Source organism: Bos indicus x Bos taurus, chromosome 9 (genome assembly GCF_003369695.1).
Source record: "Bos indicus x Bos taurus breed Angus x Brahman F1 hybrid chromosome 9, Bos_hybrid_MaternalHap_v2.0, whole genome shotgun sequence".
Classification (NCBI taxonomy): domain Eukaryota; kingdom Metazoa; phylum Chordata; class Mammalia; order Artiodactyla; family Bovidae; genus Bos; species Bos indicus x Bos taurus.
This window is the reverse complement of record NC_040084.1, coordinates 32,829,026-32,850,597: the sequence shown is the minus strand read 5'-3', so window position 1 is coordinate 32,850,597 and position 21,572 is coordinate 32,829,026. Positions and strand designations below refer to the sequence as shown.

Here is a 21,572-nt window from a genome sequence, read left to right as displayed (position 1 = left end):
ATGCTGACGAAGAAGACCCTGACTCGTTGTTGAAGTGCGAGTAGCTCTGTAGGGCTGGAGCTCTGGCACTGTGGGAATAAAATGGGGGAAGCTGGAGGCAGGGCTCCAAGGTGCTAGAAGTAGAGGGCAGAGGGGGCATCGAAGGCCTTGTTTCAGTAGCTGCTGCTGCTGCTTAACAAACCACCCAAAACTTCATGCTCTGAAAGCACCACCATTGATTATTTCTCACAGTTCTCCAGTTGGGCAGCAGTCTCTGGGGAAGGTTGCTCTCTGCTCCACGTGACGCAGGTTGGCACCACTCCACTGGGCCCAGAGGATCCACGATCCTCATGCACATGTCTGGTGCTTCAGCTGCAATGGCAATGGTTGGCTGGGTCTCTCTTTTCCTTTTCTCACAGCCTCTCAGTATTCAGTGGTCTAACTTGGGGTTCTGTACATGGAAGCTGTATCCTAGGAGGGCAGAAAATGGAAGCCACAGTGCTTCTTAAGACTTAGGCCCGGAAGCCACTTGACATCTCTCCCTCTACTTTCTGTTGGTTAAAGTAAGTCACAAGACAAGCTCAGCTTCCTGAAAAGGAAAATAGAACCCACCTCCCTTTGGGAGGAGCAGCTTGAGCGTAGAAAGATATGAGGCACTGTTAGCAGCCACCTTTTTAGACAGTGTAACATAGGCTTTATAGATCACTGCGTGCTATAGGATGCCATCTATGGGGTATCATCTATACGGGAGGATTTTAAACTGAAGACTGACGTTTTAAACTTATCTGTCTAAAAATATCTCTGACTCCTTTATAAAGATTGAATTGAGGAGTCAGGGCCAGTACTTGGAGACAGCAGTCTACCAATCTACCAAGGCAGCCTCTACCAACAGATTTCAAGCTAACCTGTGGAGAGTCTTTTTCATGAGCCCACATGCCTTGCCACAATGTTTCTTCTTCATGGAAGCAAATGGAATGAGTGATGGATTTGCCATTTTTTTTTAAAGGATACCACCAAGGTATCTATCCAGCTGAGGCCTAGAGTCTATGTACCAGGTCAGGAAACTCTGGTCCATGTGTCACATCTGCTCACCACCTGTTTTGGTAAATAAAGTTTTATTGGAACACAAGAAAAGGTATCTACCCAGGACCCTTCCAGAAAGATGGATTCACAAACACCATGGGGAAGGAAATATGTAATGCTGAAGACGCTCTGCCTAATGCTTCTTTGTTTAGAAATATGACTCTTTGCTTATTCGCTGTTGCTTTTTCTCTAAATAAATAAGCCTGGAAAGTCAGATGAGACTCTTGGCGAGAGCAGAAGCCTGCTTTGCTAAAGCCGGGGATTCGTCTTGTGTCAGAGGATACAGGTGTATGTGACCACAGAGACCACATGAGCATTTTATTTCTATGCAAAGTGAGCTCTTTGACTCTTGCTAGTAATCTCGACTACAAAAGTCTTTATGGTCAGTGCCTATAAAAATGCCATGGAAAATATTTATAAAATTTGAAATCTCTTACTACACCACCTCAGTTACTAAATTTCCTTTATGAATAAGAGTTGTAATATATCAGCAACTGTGACTTGAGCAGAGGAGAGCAGAGACTATGCTTATTAGTGTTCATTAGAGCAAACTGAGATTCAAAATCTGGGAATGGAGAGGAGATACTCCTAGATTTTCAAGGGTTTCTATAGCCCTTTCTTCTAACTGTTCCTAGAGCCAAGATTTTAGTTTATGAAAGAGAAGAGTCTCCCCTTTTTGATATGAGAATCTTAGGACAAGGTTGGAATATGGTCCCTCCTGGTCAGTGTTTGGGTTCTCTCTCAGGTTTCTGAACAATTTGTTCATGCCATGGTGGCAACAGGAAAATGTTAATTTCCCCTAGAGCTCTAGGGGAAGTGGGAAGAAGCCAGGAACACTTGGAGAGATTTGATCTCAACTCCCAACTTTGTCACTAATTATATGACTGTAAGCAAACTCCTTAACCCTTCTAAACTTTGGTTTCTTCCTCTGCATGCATGCTAAGTCACTCTAAATGTGTCTCACTCTTTGCAACCCAATGGACTGTAGCCCACCAGGCTCTTCTGTCATGGGATTCTTAGGGTAAGAATACTGGACTGGGTTGCCATGTGCCCTTCCACAGGGTCTTCCCAACCCAGGGATCCAACCGGCGTCTCTTATGTCTCCTGAATTGGCTGGCAGGTTCTTCACCACTAGTACCACCTGGAAGCCCCCTTCCTTTGCACAACCCCAGTGATAACTGCACTTTCCCAGTAGGATTGCTGTGATGAATTAAAATAATCACTGTTTATTGCATGTAGCCTAGTAAGTGGCATAAGTATTCAATAAATTTTAAGTGATTGTTCTATTGGATTTTCTGCTGATCTTTACTATGTTTCTCTTTATTTCTCAGGGAGATGTTAATCTCTGTGGCTCTAGGCCAGGTGTTATCCCTCCTTATTTGTGGAATTAGCTTGACCAGCAAGTACCTGTCAGAAGATTTCCATGCCAATACGCCAGTCTTCCAGAGTTTCCTCAATTACATTCTTCTCTTCTTGGTCTATACCACCACACTAGCTGTCAGACAAGGTAAGCATGCCAAACCTGTTTCTCTTTTACCAGTATCTTCAAGAGTGATGAGCTATGACCAGATTAACTTTTTTCACTTACAGCATCATAAGACAATTCAAAACCCCAAATCTCACTGTTCTGTTTTGTGATAATATAGCAAACAAAATGAATGAATAAATTACAAAGAAGCATGAATTATGTAAACTCAACGGGAAGTAAGAAATGCATGTATAGGCCGAAAAGTACAGTTGCTTACTACTTGAATTCCTGTTAGCATTTCTTATACCCCTCAGTGAATCTAAATAGCCAGCTTCCCTGGAACCTGAAACAGTCTTGATGAAGCTGTCCCTAATACCTGCTAGCCCTGAGAAATCCAAGGGGATTGCGGACAAATATATGTCTTTGAGAAAGGAAGATAAAAATAGTAAACGCAAACAACTCTAGTAATAACAAAGGGGAAAAGAAAGAAAAAACAGCTACCACAGTCATGTGACTTGTTCTGTCTAAACTTAAAAAGCTAAGGCAATGGAACAAATCCTTCAAGACTTGATGCAGGAAAAACTTATTAAAGGGCAGTTGCAGTTGAAATCCTTGTGGTATATCTCTGGAGGGTATATTTCAGAGACATATAATACCATTGAATCTGGTATAAATACTCTTATCTATGGCCCAGAAATAGCCAATAATGTCGCTATTATTAGCTGTAGCTATTGACTATAAAATATGCATTGAAAAGTAACCATAATAGGTTTGAAGATAATTATATACCTTAATAATGAATAAAGATACATGAATAGCTATATACAGTAATCCTAACCGTCATACTTTTTTGAAACTTTGCCACAAATCATATCTCAGCATTGTATTTTTACATTTCTGTATTTGGAGTATCATCCAGAATAATATTGCTTATTTATAATGATTTGGCCAGGACTAGATTTCATCTTAGAAGAAGAGTACAAATGAACAAGTTAGAACTGACTTTCAGTTTAACTTGAGATTGTCTAAGGTATTGCAGAAGCTAATTTCATTTACTTCTCAAAAATTGGTGTTATTGGTGTTTGTACAGGTATACCTGTGGCGGATTCATTTCAATATTTGGCAATACTAATACAATATTATAAAGTTTAAAAATAAAATAAAATAAATAAAAAAATAAATAAATAAAATTCAATATAGGTAAACATAATTAAAGAATAAAATTTCAAACAAAACTTCAGGCTATGAAAGTTAAGACACTGAGTCTCAGCTACATTTCCTCAGTATGATTTGGAAGCCATTGATTTTGAACGCTACAAATGCATTATCTAAACAGTTGCTTCAATCCAGGAAAGGACTCCAGAAAATGAGAAAGTGGAGGAGGTGTATAATTAGAAATTTGCTTCTGAGAGACTGTCAATACGAAGAATGTATCATTTGATCATATCAAGGAGAGCTATGCAGTTCAACTTAAAAATAATTTAATGAAGACTTGAATGATAATTTAGAATTATTAAAGGATAGAATTATTTTAGCCCAGTACAAGGATTATAATTAAAAATAGTAAGATTGAAGAACAAATTTGCAACATTCTGATATAACAACAACAACAACAAAATCTCATGGAAATGGTAAATTCGTGTTATCTGGAGATTTTCAGAACCAGTCTGCCAGCAGTCCCCAAACTTTTGGCACCAGGGACTAATGGTTTCATGGAAGACAGTTTTTCCATGGACCAGAGTGGGGGACAGTTTGGGGATGATTTAGGTGTATTGCATTTATTGTGCACTTTATTTCTGTTGCATCAACTCCACCTCAGACTGTCAAGCATTGGATCCCAGAGACTGGGGATCCCCTGCTCTAGACTATAAGGTGATGAGCTGCAATTAGTTTTCAGGTTCTTGTCACTCTTGCTTTCCAGGAGCCCAGAGATTTAACAAAAACTCTCATCAGGGAAAAAAATAAAAGTAAGCCATTCTAAGAAACAGAATAATTTCACAGTTACAGGTAGAGACAGAAAAGCTTAAAAAAAAAAATTTAACTGTAGAAAAAGGCCCAAAGTTAATACATGTTGTTGAGACTTTATAATGTGCCAGCCACTATGTATGTGAATTACCTCTTTTATTCCTTCAAACCAAGGAAATAGGAATTATTATCTGAAAGTTTATCAGTGAGAAATTGGAGGCTCCCCTGGCATCAGGAATGTGCTGTAGGCTAGAACTAGGAAGAGTAGGCATCTCTCTGAGCCAGGCTGGGTACTTTCATGGCCCACCCTGCCCACCCATGTGGAGTCCAGGGGAGGAACGAAGAGGGGAGGGAGACATGTTTGAGCAAAAGGAGAGTTTTCTCCCTTGAATTTCAAAACCCTGGATAAGAAACCAGCCCTGGGTGAGAGGTCCAGTGCCGCACAGCAGTGAGGTCAAGAGGATATGGCTGTACGTGGTGCCGAGAGTGGATGGGCATGCGGGCCGGGCAGAGGGATGACGGGAAAGAGGCCAGGGGCTAGAAGCAGCAAGGAATTCAGAGGCACTTTGGAAGAAAAAGACTGAAAAGGACCTGAGAACTTTCTGTCATTATGGTTGATGATGAAGAAAATCAACTTCTAAAATGCCCTATCCAGAGATATCTGCCACGGCCTCAGATTATCACTAAACTTGCTGGCATGTCTTCATTTGGATGTTTACTTAGAATGTTTGTTTGTTTTAAGCTTCATCTTTAGAAGTTTTAATAGACTGGCATTAAGCTAACATCTGGAAATCAACATAGTAATTACATTAATTTTGTATAGGCTGATTCAGTGCTATGTTCTAGCAACATAATAATCTCTTTCATTATGCACCTCAAGATGTGAGAGGGGATGAACAGAGCAAAGAGGAGAGGATGGAAAGCGTGGTATGTGTGAGGGAACCACTGTCTTGGCCACATTTCCTCCTCCATTCCTGGTGCTCCCTGACTAATCTCCTGGGAGGGCTGCAGGTTAGGGTTGAACAAGATACAGCCTTCTCAATTCTTCCATCACAGACATCACTGATCCTACAGGGCCACTCTATTCATTTGATACCACCTTAGGCCACATAACAGCAAGGGGTTAGACTCAAGAACTAACAATCTTTCTTTATCACTTTAATCATAAAATGTATGATTGTCACATGTAAACACAATGTGATAAATGCAAGAAGCCTTTCAAGAGCATTAAGGGCCATGTCATTACAAAGTCTTATAGAATTTGACTTCTGAGTTAAAGTGAATTCTTTACATCAAATTTGCATTGAACCTATGATCAAAGACTCTGAAGCAACAGACTCTAGTATAAGTTTCAGTGTTACTCCAGTTCAAGCTGGAGTTTTGAATTTGCCCCTGGTTAAGACTCTGATGCTGGGAGGGATTGGGGGCAAGAGGAGAAGAGGACGACAGAGGATGAGATGGCTGGATGGCATCACTGACTCGATGGACGTGAGTCTGAGTGAACTCCAGGAGTTGGTGATGGACAGGGAGGCCTGGCGTGCTGCGATTCATGGGGTTGCAAAGAGTCAAACACGACTGAGTGACTGATCTGATCTGATTAATTGATTCCTACAAAATTTGTAGAAAACCAAAAATTGATTCCTACAAAGACCATCCTCCTAAAATTGTGTATTGTAGATAGGTTTTACAGCTAGCCCTTCTTTTATTGGCACTAGGTTGTTTTTTTTATTCCAGATGGTTCTAAAATTTTTAAACATCTTGCCATTTATCATAAAGAGCCTCATTAATACAGCACTGTAGAAAAAATGTACTTCAAAAAACTAGTTCCAATAAGATTGTATCAAATTTGAGAATTTAGATAAAATTTAGATAACTGTTTACTTAGTTAGCTGTAACCACTTTGGGGAAGCTACTCAGACAATTAAAATATCCCCGTTGATTGAAGTAATGCCTGAAATCCAAACACAGGCTATATGGGCAAGGTGGGGCTTTAGGAACTGTAAAGGAAAATGTATTCTTCCTCTTGTGTTTCTCCTTTACTCTCACACTATCGTTCTTCTGACACCAGATGTGTGGGGCTTTCCCACACCCTGCAGTTCTGTGGCACCAGCTGAGTGTCTTACAACATAACTCAGTTCTGACAGTTGTGTCGAGAGATGGATGGAAGTTATTACTGGCGCTTCTGCCCTACCTGCTATAGGTCAGAAGTTGCCACCAACCCTCCTTGGATTTAGTTAATTTACTAGAGCGTCTCACAGGACTCAGGAAAACAGCTTACTTAATGTTTACTAGTTTATTACAAAAAGATATGATGTATTTTTGGATGGAAGAAGTGAGTAAGGCAAGGTATGTGGAAGGGGGACGTGACTTCTAGCACAGCTGTCTCAGAACCTCCATGTCACATGTTCACCAACCCCAGCATTCTCCAAACTGCATGCTTTTGGAATTTTTATGGAAGCTTCAATAGGTAGACATGATAATTAACCTCATTTCCAGCCCCTCTCCTCTCTCTGGAAAATGGGAAGGCAGGGCTGAAAAGTCCAGCTTTCTAATCATAGCTTGGTATTTCTGGTGACCAGCTCCATCCAGGAGCCCACCAAGAGTCAACTCATTAGAAGAAAAAAATTCCTATCTCCCTGGAAATTGTAAGGGATATAGGAGCTCTGTGTCAGGAGCAAGGGTCAAAGACCAAATAGCACAAAATATGTTCCTAGTGCTCTTGCATGTGTGCCTAGTCACTCAGTCGTGTCCAACTCTTTGCAACCCCATGGACTGCAGTCCGCCAGGCTCCTCTATCCATTAGGATTCTCCAGGCAAGAATACTGGAGTGGGTTACCATGCCCTCCTCCACCCAGGGATCAAACCCAAGTCTCCCTCAATGCAGGTGGATTCTTTACCAGCTGAGCCACCAGGGAAGCCCAAGAATACTGGAGTGGGTAGCTTATCCCTTCTCCAGGGGATCTTCCCAACCAAGGAATCGAACCAGGGTCACCTGCATTGCGGGAGGATTTGTTACCAACTGAGCCACCAGGGAAGGCCACTAGTGCTCTTATCACTTAGGAAATTGCAAGGGTTTGAGGAGCTCTATGCCAAGAACCAGGGGCAGAGAACTATGTGTATCTTATCTCACAGGTAAATGACTAAGAAAGTGTAGTGCTGCCAAAACTTACGGATTTGAAGCCTCTTCCTCATGTATCCTTTTTTCTTAAAATTCCATGTAATACTAGCTGAAATCAGGAAACAGAAAAACACAAAAAGCAGACTATGAACAACTAAGGGCTTCTTCCCTGGTGGTTCTGCGGAAAAGAATCTCCCTGCCAGTGCAGGAGACGCAGGTTCAATCCCTAGGTGGGGAAGATCTCCTGGAGAAGGAAATAGCAACCCACTCCAGTATGCTCGCCTGAGAAATCCCATGGACGGAGGAGCCTGGTGAGCTACAGTCCATGTGGTCACAGAGTTGGACATAACTTAGCAACTAAAGACACACATTTGAACAACTAAAGACCATGCAGTTCTTGCATTTGTGATGTAGAAGCTAGAAACGTGACCAACTTTTAAAACAAAGGTGAAATAAGATACATTTCTTCTGAAGAAAAACTTTATGTCATCAAACTTTTTCCATAAGCTTCTTTTATCAATTATTATATGAATCCTGCTTCCGCCCAGAAGCACTTTCAGTAGTTCTTAAACAATAGATATCCACGATTCTTCTCTTGGCAGTTTTTAACTTCTGAATATATATAAACCACACAATTTTTTTTCAGCTTTCAGACTTTTCGTTTTGTGCTGGGGTGTAGCCAACTAAGAATGCCATGATAGTTTCAGGTGAACAGTGAAGGGATTCAGCCATACATACACATGTATCCATTCTCTGCCAAACTCCTCTCCTCTCATGCTGTCATCTAACACTGAGCAGAGTTCTGTGTGCTATACAGTAGATCCTTGTTGGTTATCCATATAAAGCATAAGATTTTTAAATAGTCAATAATTTCTTCTTCCTTTTCTTCTGCCAATTTTTCTGAGTTCTTTCCTCTCCAATTTCTTTTTGTTTTCCCATCAACAAGCTGCTCAGTGATGAGGGAGGTAAGAATTGCAAGGCAAAAGCAGGATGTTGAGGGTGAAAAGAAAACATTTTCATCCCTTAGTTTCCTCTTCAAGTCATGATGATGGGGAAAGAATGGGTATCTGTAATGAAAACATGAATAGAACCAGAAGTGCCGGCTTCATTTTGGATACAGACCCTGAAAAAAGAAGAAAGTTTGCCGCTATTGGGCATCATTAGAGATATTCCTGGTGACTGGTTCTGCACATTTTGCTTTTTCACTGAGAGAGGTTTTTATATCCTCTTCTAGTTCTGAATAAACGGCAAGCTTGCAGCTAGAAACAGTTTGATGAGTATTGCATGAATTCTAGCAAATTCTTAACAGACATTAAAATATTTGTTGAATCTTTTGTATATTTCTTTGTGTGAGTGTGAAAAATGAAGCAAGTTACTAATAGTACTAACAGCACACTCAAATATATCACTGTGTGTAGTCTGAATTTTTCCAAAAAGAATACAGAAACGTAAATTCATGCCATGTTCTTCAAGAGAAATACTCTAGGTTTGAACACTAAATACCATAAGACAGAAATTCTGGAAGTCTAGGTTCTAACTTCAGTAATCGGTGGAGAGGCTGATGAAATGAATTTGGCTCAGGCTTATGGAGCACTCACCCTCTCCTGGTCCCCTCTACCGACTCTCTTCTTTTTCCTTCCAGAGCACTGACGTGATGACTCATTAGAAAAGACCCTGATGCTGGGAAAGATTGAAGGCAAAAGGAGAGAGGGGCAACAGAGGATAAGATAGTTAGATAGCATCACCAACTCAATGGACATGAATTTGAGCAGACTCCAGGAGATAGTTGAGGACAGAGAAGCCTGACATGCTGCAGTCCACAGAGTGACAAAGAGTCAGGTAGGACTTAGTAACTGGGCACCAATAAGCACTGAAGTAGCCAGATTGGCGAGAGAAATATATAAAGATGACAGTCTTGTCTATACACAACAGCTACATGCAACTCGTGGCCCAGTAGTCTAGTCCCTATAAGAACATTCTCAGAAGTTCCACTAATTAGTTCCATACTCATCTTCCACTAACTGGAAGATGATAGTTGCCTCTTCCAATGTAAGACAGGCCTCATATGTGCTCCCTGCAGAAACACTACACATCTTATAATTATGTAAGCTAATTTCTCAATTACCAATGTTGCAAAATTAAAAATACCTGTCTAATTAGGAAAAATATAGAACTTCATACAAAATAATACAGGCCTCTATGGAAACTGCAACAGTATATCAGACGCTGGAATCCCCTTCCGACCTCACCTCCCCACTTCTGTTTGTACAGCTCTGCCTCTGTGAACCTTTGCCCCTGGCCTTTGTTGGAATTTTCTTTGGTTCTTAACATAGGAAGTCCAAGACACAGGGCAGAGCAGGGAAAAGAGGTAAAGTGGGATCCAGGATTTTCTCAGAGCAGAAGCCTGAATTCTTATTTAAAAATTTTTATTTTATATGAGAGTATAGTTGATTTACAATGTTGTATTAGTTTCCATTGTATGGCAAAGTGATATATATCACTTCATGGCAAATAGATGGGGAAACAATGAAACTGACAGACTTTATTTTGGGGGGCTCCAAAATCACTGCAGATGGTGACTGCAGCAATGAAATTAAAAGACACTTGCTTCTTGGAAGAAAAGTTATGACCAACCTAGACAGCATATTAAACAGCAGAGACATTACTTTGTCAACAAAAGTCCGTTTAGTCAAGGCTGTGGTTTTTCCAGTAGTCATGTATAGATGTGAGAGTTGGACTATAAAGAAAGCTGAATGCAGAAGAATTGATACTTTTGAACTGTGGTGTTGGAGAAGACTCTTGAGAGTCCCTTGGGCTGCAAGGAGATCCAACCAGTCCATCCTAATGGAAATCAGTCCTGGGTGTTCATTGGAAGGACTGATGTTGAGCTGAAACTCCAATATTTTGGCCACCTGATGTGAAGAACTGACTCATTTAAAAAGACTCTGATGTTCGGAAAGATTGAAGGCAAGAGGAGAAGGGGACAACAGAGGATGAGATGGTTAGATGGCATCACCAACTCAATGGACTTGAGTTTGGGTAAACTCCGGGAGTTGGTGATGGACAGGGAGGCCTGGCGTGCTGCAGTTCATGGGGTCGCAAAGAGTCGGACATAACTGAATGACTGAACTGAACTGAACTGAGACAGCATATTAAAAAGCAGAGACATTATTTTGCCAACAAAGGTCCATCTAGTCAAAGCTATGGTTTTTCCAGTAGTCATGTATAGATGTGAGAGTTGGACTATAAAGAAAGCTGAGCACCAAAGAATTAATGCTTTGAACTGTGGTGTTGGAGAAGACTCTTGAGAGTCCCTTGGACAGCAAGGAGATCCAATCAGTCCATCCTAAAGGAAATCAGTCCTGAATATTCATTGGAAGGACTGATGTTGAAGCTGAAACTCCAATGCTTTGGCCACCTGCTGTGAAGAACTGACTTATTTGAAAAGACCCTGATGCTGGGAAACATTATTGACAGCGGGGGAGAGAGGGACAACAGAGGATGAGATGGTTGGATGGCATCACCAACTCAATGGACGTGAGTTTGAGTGACTTCCGGGAGTTGGTGATGGACAGGGAGGCCTGGCGTGCCTCAGTCCTTGGGGTCACAGAGAGTTGGACACGACTGAGTGACTAAACTGAACTGATATATATATATATATATATATATATATATACACACACATGTATATATATATATATACACACACATACACACACATATATATATCCATTCATTTTCAGATTATTTTCCCATATAGATTATCACAGAATATTGAGTAGAGCCCCTTGTGCTATACAGTAGGTCCTTGTTGATTATCTATTTTATATATAGTTGTATGTATTTGTTGATCCCAACCTTCTAATTTATTCTTCCTCCCATGTTTCCATTTTGGTAATCATAAATTTGTTTTCAGAGTTTGTGAGTCTGTTTCTGTTTAGTAAATAAGTTCATTGTATTTTTTTTTTTTTTTTTTTAGATTCTACATGTAAGTGATATCATATGATATTTGTCTTTGACTTACTTAACGTAGTATGATAACCTCTAGGTCCATCCATGTTGCTGTAAATGACATTATTCTTTCTTATGACTGACTGATAGTCCGTTGTGTATATGTACCACATCTTCTTTATCCATTCCTCTGTTGATGGCCGTTTTCATTGCTTCCATGTCCTGGCTATTGTAAATAGTGCTGCAACAAACATTGGGGTGCATGCATCTTTTCAAATTATGGTTTTCTCTAGATATATGCCTAGGAGTGGGACTGCTGGATCATATGATAGGTATATTTTTAGTATTTTAAGGGACCTACATACTGTTCTCCATAGTAGCTGTATCAGTTTACATTCCCACCAACAGAGTAAGAAAGTTCCCTTTTTGCCACATCCTCTCCAGCATTTATTGTTTGTAGACTTTTTGATTATGGCCATTCTGACCAGTGCGAGGTGATATTAAGCATGCCGTTAAGCATTAAGTACGTTAAGCATCTTTTCCTGTGCTTCTTGGCCATCTGTATGTAGAGGCCTGAGTTCTGCTCATACATAGTCTGTTCAGTGTCCACTTCTGTGGGTAACTTTGACTAAATCACGGAGGAGAAGGGATTCTTGGAGAGTTGGATAAGGAAGGACTTGGCAAATGTACATACTGAATTATAACTCCCTTGTGAGTCCTGAGGGAAATATTACTGTCACTTACCTAAGTCTGGTGAGGTAATACTCACTGGAGCCTCTTAAATCATCTTTCTTGTGGGAAACTACTTGGCAAACCTCCATTCCTCTTCACCGGCAGGTTGTATTTATGTTTACATGTTGGAGAGTTTTAGCCCTCATAGTATAGAAAGGCTGTACTTCAATGACTTTTGAAATGAACCTTAGTGGATACTCCCTGGGAATTTTACTTATGTTGATAGGGAAGGGAGAAGAGAAGGTGGGGCAGGGGATAAGGGGTGGGCACTCCTCTGCAAACCATGCTGGGAAATAGTGAAGATCACAGAAGAAAATAAAAATCCAGTTTTAGCAAAATGGCTCCTCAGTATGTGAAGCAACTGGAACTCTCATATACTGCTGCTGGAAATGCAAAATGATAACGGACAGTTTGGAAAATGGCTTGATGCTTTCTTATAAAGTTAAATACCCACTTACCATATGACCCATCACTCATGTTCTTCCAAGAGAAATGAAAACATAATATCCACAAATATTATGTGCAAGTGTCCACTGCAGTTTTATTCATAAGCTAAAACTGTAAACAACCCAAGGGCTCATCAGCTTGTAAAAGGATAAAAACTGTGGTAAATTCCCACAGTAGAGTATGACTCTGCCATAGAAGGACAATGTTATTATGCAATGATGTGTATTAATCTCAAAAGTATTATGCCACGTGCAAGAAGGCAGACATGGGACCGTATACATTGTATAACTACATGATGCTAGTAATGCAAAGTTCTGGAAAAGGCAAAACTATAAGGTCGGGAAATAGATCAATGATTGCTGGAGTAGGGAACCAGGGGTGGGGGTGATTGGCTGCAAAGGGACACAAGGGAACTTTGGAGGTAATGGAAATGTTCTCTATGTCTTGATTGCTTAGAGGTTACATGACTGTATATGTTTGTCAGAACTCTTCAAATTTTTATACACCAAAAGGAGTGAATTTTATCACATATAAATTATACTTTAATATACCTGACCAAAGGGGGAAAAAAAGAGAAAGAATTGACTGCCTACTCTCACCCCATGGCCGCCATGATGAAATTGCATATCACTGGGCTCGAGTTCCCACTGGGTAGCTTTTCCCTCACTTATGGATATTAGGAAAGGCCATTAAAATGTCCTCCTTCATTGTGGCATGCTTTCAGACTGCAAGAATGAGTACAGTTTCCCCTCTACTCCAGAAAATGTACCTACTCTGAAGAACTTGCTAGTGGGACACAAATTATTATTTATCAAGCTCACAATCCATTAACTAGTGTAAAAGTACATGAATTTCATACATACACAGTGCTTACAGGGGCAGTCTGCACTGAATCAAGTCTCCCACAGTCTTCATCAAACTTAGAGTACCTAAGAATGCATGTCCTATTTGTGTGAAGGTGGCTGACTCTCAAATAAAGTGATATGTTAGCCAGAACTTTCAATATGACTTAGCATGATCAGTGACTTCTAGATGGAAGGAAAATGACATGCATATGCAAGGCCCTCCCTCATTCCTCATGCCAAATACTTCATTAACAGATACCCTTCTGCTTCTTCGCTTCCAAACAGTGTGTGAGTTGGGAGGGAGGGATTGTCTCCCTGTTTTATCCAGAGTCTGTGTTGACTGTTAATTCTGGAAATCTTTAAGCGTTCATCTCTCCATGCTGTGAGCTGGCACAGAGAGATACTCATTCCTGGCACGAAGCTCCAGCATTCTTGTGGGAGATTGAAGGGTGGTTACAAGATGATAAGTATATTGCCTCAAGGAGATAAGTCCCCTTCTGCCAAAATAGTGCTTTGTATGTAATTAGTGTAAAAATTCAGAGGAATAGAGTTTATCCTTACAATCATCTTTCTCATTAAAAAAGAATCATAATGGAAGAACAAAGCAGTCCCTGCAGTGAATTGAATTGCTTTCCCAAAGTTTTCATTAAATCAAAGACTCAGCGGTTAGCCATCTTGCAGACACTCTTGCAGTCGGCTGCAGGAAATTTGCAGGGGGCAGAAAATAAAACAATGAAGGGGACTTTTTTTTTTTTTCTTTCCCAGGAGTAGAATTGCCTTGTGATTATCTTTAGATCAGAGTTCCCTGTCCGTGCATTTTTTGAGTGTCTGATTTCATTGGTTTCCGCTTCTCAGTTTTTGAGAACCAGGAAGAAGAATGTGTAACTCAGCAAATTTATATGTGATTCTTGCAAATGGTGGGTTCTAACTACAAGTTGGAGTGACTAGGCCCCTTCAGTAGGCCCCTTCAGTGACCTATAAGAGGAAAAACATAAAGAAAAGGACTTCTAAATAAGAGAAAAAAATGATCAGAGTTTATATTTTTGCCAATTTTTTTAACTGTTTAACACTTCCTTGTATGAAAGAGCATGAATATTACATTCTTTTACCTTTAACTGCCTAATTAGTCATGTCTAAGAAGAAGTCTCCCCTTAAGAATCATATTCAGAAATTATTACTTAAGTTCACTAAATCTAAATCTAACTTTAGACAATTAGGATGTAGACTTTTTCTGTTTCTCAGGTCAATCAAAATTCAAGAACCATTGAGTCATCCTGGTTTAACTGGCCTGTATTGTATTTCTTCCTTTCAGAAGTCGGGATAATAATAGTAGCTGCTTTCAGTTTCCGTGTGGACCAAATGAGGTCACATATGTGGGAAATTTCTAGCACAGTGTCAGACATAGAGAAAGTATTCAATGAATGTAATCTGCCATCACTGGTATTATATTTGCTTAATAAATGACTAATTTCCTCCCCAGAAAGTTGGATTTTACACATGTACCCCTTAATTTGAATCTGTTCTATCATGAGGACCCTGAAATTCATCAGTCATATCCCCACCACTTATGTTATCCATAACTTGTCACTGGATGTCAGAGCAGGCATTGGTATGATTCATAGAGGACTCCAAAAGGAAAGACATTTTAGATACTTTCTTACCCCTATGGTGTCCATTGTGAGTGAGGGAATTCATTGATATAATTATTACACTGGTACAGGACTAATTCTAAAATGCCTGAGCCCAAGTCCTCCTCCCCCAGCATGTAGAGCAGGGCTCCTACCGCTTGAGGAAGCCACGTTGAGAGAGACCATGGACACCCAGAGTCTGCTTAGAAGGAGCCAGAGCCCCTGCTTCAACTCTGAGGCGTAACTGCAATCAAATGGTCCAAACTACGAGAGACTGGAAGCAGTGGGAGGGTTGCCAAAGGAAAGAGCTGAAAAGACAATTCTCTTGGCAGATGCTTGCCCCAGAAATGAGTGCATATTTTATTCTAGAGCTTTGAATATGCCTGTGAAATCTCAGGATAGAATCACTTCCCACCTTTTCTCTCCCAGTGGTTTTCCTGTGTGTTTCCTATCTCTTCTCCTGTTTCCTCTTTTACCCAGCACTTTCCTTCTCACACAGTCAAAAATGATAGACAAATTGGAGGCAAGTGGAGGGAGAATATTATTATCCTTCTCCCCATTCACTGGACTGAGGCAGGACTGTCATTCAGACCCTACAGAGAAGATACAGATTATGTTTATGCCACATCTGTGAATAACCACTCCAAGTACCTATCCTTTGTTCAAGAAAAGGCTCAGAGCACAAGGACACCAATCAAGATCAAGTATGTTGTAAACCGAGCTTGACTACATTTTTTCCAATGTTTTTTCTTTCATAACACACATAGAATGCATCTGTGAACTGCAACTAATTGAATACACATACAGAAAGCAAAGCAAAAAGCAGCTGAGAAAATTACATTCCCATTTGGGCTGTTTGACTGAGGCACATACTGGCTAGAGAAGTTGAGGAAATAACAGTGGGGTTTGGCCAAAACCAGGAGAAGATGGCATTTCTGTCCCTGATAATTTCCATCAAGGAATCACTTCTTAGAGCAAAGGCCATACATGCTCCAGCAGACCCTGTCATTACAAGAGTAAGCATTCCCAGGGGGTGAGTTGGGTCACTCTTTTATAGTAAAAATGCCAAAGCTCTGTGAGTTATGTGGAATAATCAGTGAGCAATACAACCCTTTTAAGGCCATTTCAAGGGAAACCGTAGTGAGAAATCTGTAAGCAGAGATCTAGTCTTACTAATGAAGTACTGCAGGGAAAATAATTTTCCTTATATCCGCTCACTAAAAGGAACGTCACTCCCATTTTTTTGACAGGGTAAGAATATTATTTTTAAGTTGAAAAATAAAATCAGGGTGGAGATCGGAAAAAATAAAAGTAATACAAGATGGAAAAGAATTGCGAAATACCCAGAGAGCACAAAGCATCGAGGGCTACACAGCCAGAGAAGCGGCTGCTGGTGTGTCGTTTTTCAGCTCAGAAGCTGGGAGGCTATCACAGACTCTGGAGCCATTGCTCGGCCATCTTTCAGCAGGACGAACACGCTGCAGACAAACTCTATGGACGACTGGGGCGCCTCACCAGATTCACAGCAGCAGGTTCTATGCCTACAAGCAATTTCAACTTTGGGCTTAGTGAATGTCATTCACTGAGGTCGTGGTTTCCAGCTGTGCTGTGTTAAACTCGCACCATTTTAGCACAGCTTTAAGCAAACTATTGATTTTAAACTTTTGTAAGGCTAAAAGAAACTAAGTTAGATCATTCAGGAGCAAGCAAAGAACTCGACTTCTAAAAATAAAGTTAAGGAACTTGGTAACTTCTTTTTCACAGAGGATGTGTAGGCAGAGCTTATATAAGTGGCATAAATACAGAAGCCTCAGTACTGTTCAAAACTAAGTTATTTACTATATGGAAACCTAATAGGTCTCAATCCCTGATTTCTCTTGTTTTGGCATCAGATACGTTAACTGATTTAGATTCCTGACGGGAAAGTCAGTGATACTCAGTCAGTTCCTATACTCAGTACCTCTTAACTGAAGGAATGAACAGGGTGTACAAGCCAAGGAGTGGACTTTCCCCAGCCTACAGAGGTTTATAGTTTTAGTTCTGCCCATGATTACTTTATACAGAAACTTCTAGAACACTCTGACCTGATTACATCTATTCAACTGTCATGTGAGAGTTGGACCATAAAGAAGGCTGAGTGCTGAAGAATTGATGCTTTTGAATTGTGGTGCTGGAGAAGACTCCTGAGAGTCCCTTGGACAGCAATGAGATAAAACCAGTCAATCCTATAGGAAATCAACCCTGAATATTCATAGGAAGGACCGATGCTGAAGCTGAAACTCCAGTACTTTGGCCACCTGATGCAAAGAGCCAACTTTGAAAAGTTGGAAAAGACCCTGATGCTGGGAAAGATTGAAGGCAAAAGAAAAGGGGGCAACAGAGAATGAAATAGTTGGATGGCATTGTGGACTCAATGGACATGAGTTTGAGCAAACTCTGGGAGATAGTGAAGGATAAGGAAGCCTGACATGCTGTAGTTCATGGGGTCGCAGAGTCAGAAACCATTGAGCAACTGAACAACAATATCTAAATTTATCTTACATTCCGGAGTCATGTAATTCCTCTTTCATGTATTAATTTCTTCCTTAATTTCATTCATTAAGTCTGCAATACCTCTTTTTTTTTTTTTGCCTGCACACGTGTGCAGCATGTGAGAGCTTAGTTCCCTGGACCAGGAATCAAACCTGTATCCCCTGCATTGGAAGCATGGAGTTTTAACCACTGGACCTCCAGAGAAGTCCCAGCAAACAGTTTTTGAGGGCCTCTTTCTGTTAGGTGCTGTACTACCAGGTGTGAAGTATACTTGAGTGAAGAGGATCTCTCTTCTCACACCCCCTTCTGAGCTCACAGACAAGAGGAGGAGAGTAAAGAGTCTCTTCCATTGCAGAGGTACAGACCTGGGGGCCTCCCTTCCCCTTACCTCCACCAAATCTCCATTGCAAAAGAATTCACTTCTCTACCATCCATTTTATCACTCCATCCAGCCTCCCTTTTGCAATTATTCACAGCAGGAGGATTCAGTACAAGCAGTTAAAATCAGTCCATTGCTGTTTCATGGTCTTCCCTTACTCTTTCCTTGATCACGCACTCTCCTTGCTCTAGGACCCTGACTTTACATCAAAAAGAGCCACTGCTGTTCCTGGGTCCCTGCACTTCCCTGCCCTCTCCCCGCCACCACCACCCCTCTGCCTCCTGGGAGGACACAGCGCAGACATCATCCCCTTCCTTTATTTAGACTTGGCTATGGAAACCTCCTGGCTGCTAGGCTTCTATGAGCCAGAGCACTTGGTATTTTCATTATTATTAGTGACTTCCAAGGCCCTCAAAGGTCTCTTCTCTTACAGGCAGTTTATCACAGATTTACCTGACTTACCTGCCACCCTCTGTGGGGTGGCAAATAGTCCTTTACTTTCTTGGCTTTATCCTTTTAAGAGGCCTTTACCTTTCTGGTGCTGGGGAATGTACCTTTAGCACTACTGGAATATGAATTTAAGCTGCTTCCAAGTTTCTAACAACCCCCATAAAATAGAAATCACAATAACTTAATATAATAAGACAGTGTAGGATATCAGAGTTCACAGGCTTTATCCCAGTACCTGACTGAGGAAAAAAGCTGCCAGCCACTCACTGGGATCTTTAGTGTTTGCGGAGGAGTGGGAGGGAAGACATAACATCAACCTCTTGCTTTCTACCAACTAGCTCATCTCATTTTCTTAGTGTGTGGTGTGCTCCATTCAACACATATTCACCACATCACTTTCAGATTGTTAGGTTACTTACTATTTGGTAGTATTCTAGAGAGTTATAATATGTACAATTTCCAGTAGTCCCAATTCATTTCCAGAAAGTAGCACAGATATATATCCAACTAAATGCAGCAATGATTATGATTCCTTTGAAGAAATCTTTATTGCATCCTCTTAATCTTGTGCCAAAATCCCTGATTTAAATCTATTTATTCATGGCTTCATGTGAAAACCAGAAAAGAATATTCCCCCTTAGCAAGCATCTCCAGCCACAGGTATCCTGTGTGTATCTACACAGCTCCCAAGGTTAAAGTTTAAACACACCCAACAACCAACTTAGAAAAGTCCTGTCATCTCTGGGGTTGAAGTTTCATTTGATGGTAGAATATATTGACTGGTACAAGTTGTCTTCAGTTAAATTTCACAAATATTTCTTGAACTTACTGGGTACCAGACACCAGGTGAGACTCCTTCAGATGCCGTCTTTCCATCCCCACCAGCCCTGGCCACTCATCCCTTCTCAGCTGGGATGAGTGCCACGACCCCTGAATAGCTCTCTGCCTGTCTCTGCCACATCTTCATCACTGTCATGGTGGCGGTGGTTTAGTCGCTAAGTCGCGTCCAATTCTTGTGACCACACGGACTGCAGCCCACCAGGCTCCTCTGTCCATGGGATTCTCCAGGCAAGGATACTGGAGTGGATTGCCATTTCCTTCTCCAGTGGATCTTCCCAACCCAGGAATCGAACCCAGGTCTCTGCATTGCAGGCAGATTCTTTACCAACTGAGCTATGTATCCCTCCCTTAAAATTTTATTTGTGCTAAATTAAAGTCCAGCAGTCAACCAGGCTTAGGATAATCATGTAAACCCTTGTTTTTTTGTGTGATTTTTTAAATTGAAATCAGATGTTTTAAAACAACTGGGGGAAGAACTGGTTAATAGAAGGTGATTATTTTCTATATCCATTGAAATCAGCATTTTTTCTTCCATCTTCATTTTATGAACCAAAATACAGTCTTTTAATAAGAATTAAAAGAGACTCAAAATCAAGATACTACAGTGTTGCAATTTCTGCTTTCTAATTAGCCCGTCTCCTTGAGGAAAGGAGGCCAGAGATATAATAACTAATTTTTTTGTTCACTGAATAGGGTGTGTTCTGAAGTGCAAGCCAAGTTGCCTTAGACTTTAGAGTGGGAGATGCTGACCCTCATATAAAAAGAAAATAAACTCAATATTTTAGGTACTAGTTTCAAAAGAAATAACTGGTTCCTACTGTGGAAATAGTGTCAGACTTTATTTTGCGGGGCTCCAAAATCACTGCAGATGGTGACTGCAGCCATGAAATTAAAAGACGCTTACTCCTTGGAAGAAAAGTTATGACCAACCTAGATAGCATATTCAAAAGCAGAGACATTACTTTGCAACAAAGGTCCGTCTAGTCAAGGCTATGGTTTTTCCAGTGGTCATGTATGGATGTGAGAGTTGGACTGTGAAGAAGGCTGAGCACCAAAGAATTGATGCTTTTGAATTGTGGTGTTGGAGAAGACTCTTGAGAGTCCCTTGGACTGCAAGGAGATCCAAGCAGTCCATTCTGAAGGAGATCAGCCCTGGGATTTCTTTGGAAGGAATGATGCTAAAGCTGAAACTCCAGTACTTTGGCCACCTCATGCGAAGAGTTGACTCATTGGAAAAGACTGATGCTGGGAGGGATCGGGAGCAGGAGGAGAAGGGGACACCAGAGGATGAGATGGCTGGATGGCATCACTGACTCGATGGACGTGAGTCTGAGTGAACTCGGAGTTGGTGATGGACAGGGAGGCCTGGTGTGCTGTGATACATGGGGTCTCGAAGAGTCGGACACGACTGAGCGACTGAACTGAACTGAACTGTGCTCCACACACAGCATTATCACTTATAACTCAAAGAATTCCCTGGTGGTCCAGCGGTTAGGACTTGGCTCTTTCACTGCTGATAAAAGTATGAAATGATAAAGATCCCTCCACAGTCTGTTCTTGGTATAAGAGGAAGTCCCAGTGGACTACTTTCCTTCTGTCTTTAACTCAGTCTCTTGTTTTCATCTCCTTGTGAATTATTGCAAAGAAGGGAGAACAAACGGGCCCTGTGATACCTGCTTCTGGAAGAATGCCACCACCACAACATTGGAGTAATAATATAGAAATTTATATCATCCATAAACCTTTTATAGTAATGTAATTAGTAGGGCTATTAATACTACTCAAGCCTAGCTTTCCTTATAGTTGTAAACACAGCTTGTGGTCACATAAATGACATCAGTAATAATCCTTTAGGGCATCATGTAAACTGAGTCATTTTAGCTGTGGTTTAATGAGAAGTGAGAAGACTGAAAGTGTTAGTTGCTCGGTCATGTCCGACTGTTTGTGACCCTGTGGACCATCGCCAGCCAGACTCCTCTGTCCATGGAATTTTCCAGGCAAGGATACTGAACTGGGTAGCCATTCCCTGCTCCAGGGGATCTTCCTGACCCAGGATTGAACCCAGGCCTTCTGCATTGAGGGCAAATTCTTTACCCTCTGAGCCACCAGGGAAGCCCTTAATCAAAATCTCCATTCAAAAAACAAAAGATTATTT

At 41.0% G+C, this 21,572-nt stretch overlaps 1 protein-coding gene across 1 annotated transcript in view; it reads left to right on the top strand.

The window, feature by feature from the left end:
* SLC35F1 (solute carrier family 35 member F1) overlaps window positions 1-21,572 on the top strand; it is a 415,450-nt gene that overhangs the window by 254,038 nt on the left and 139,840 nt on the right. Inside the window, exon 2 of the mRNA XM_027551122.1 lies at window positions 2,394-2,569. Within this exon, the coding sequence (XP_027406923.1) occupies window positions 2,394-2,569 (176 nt within the window). The remainder of the gene's footprint in view (window positions 1-2,393; window positions 2,570-21,572) is intronic.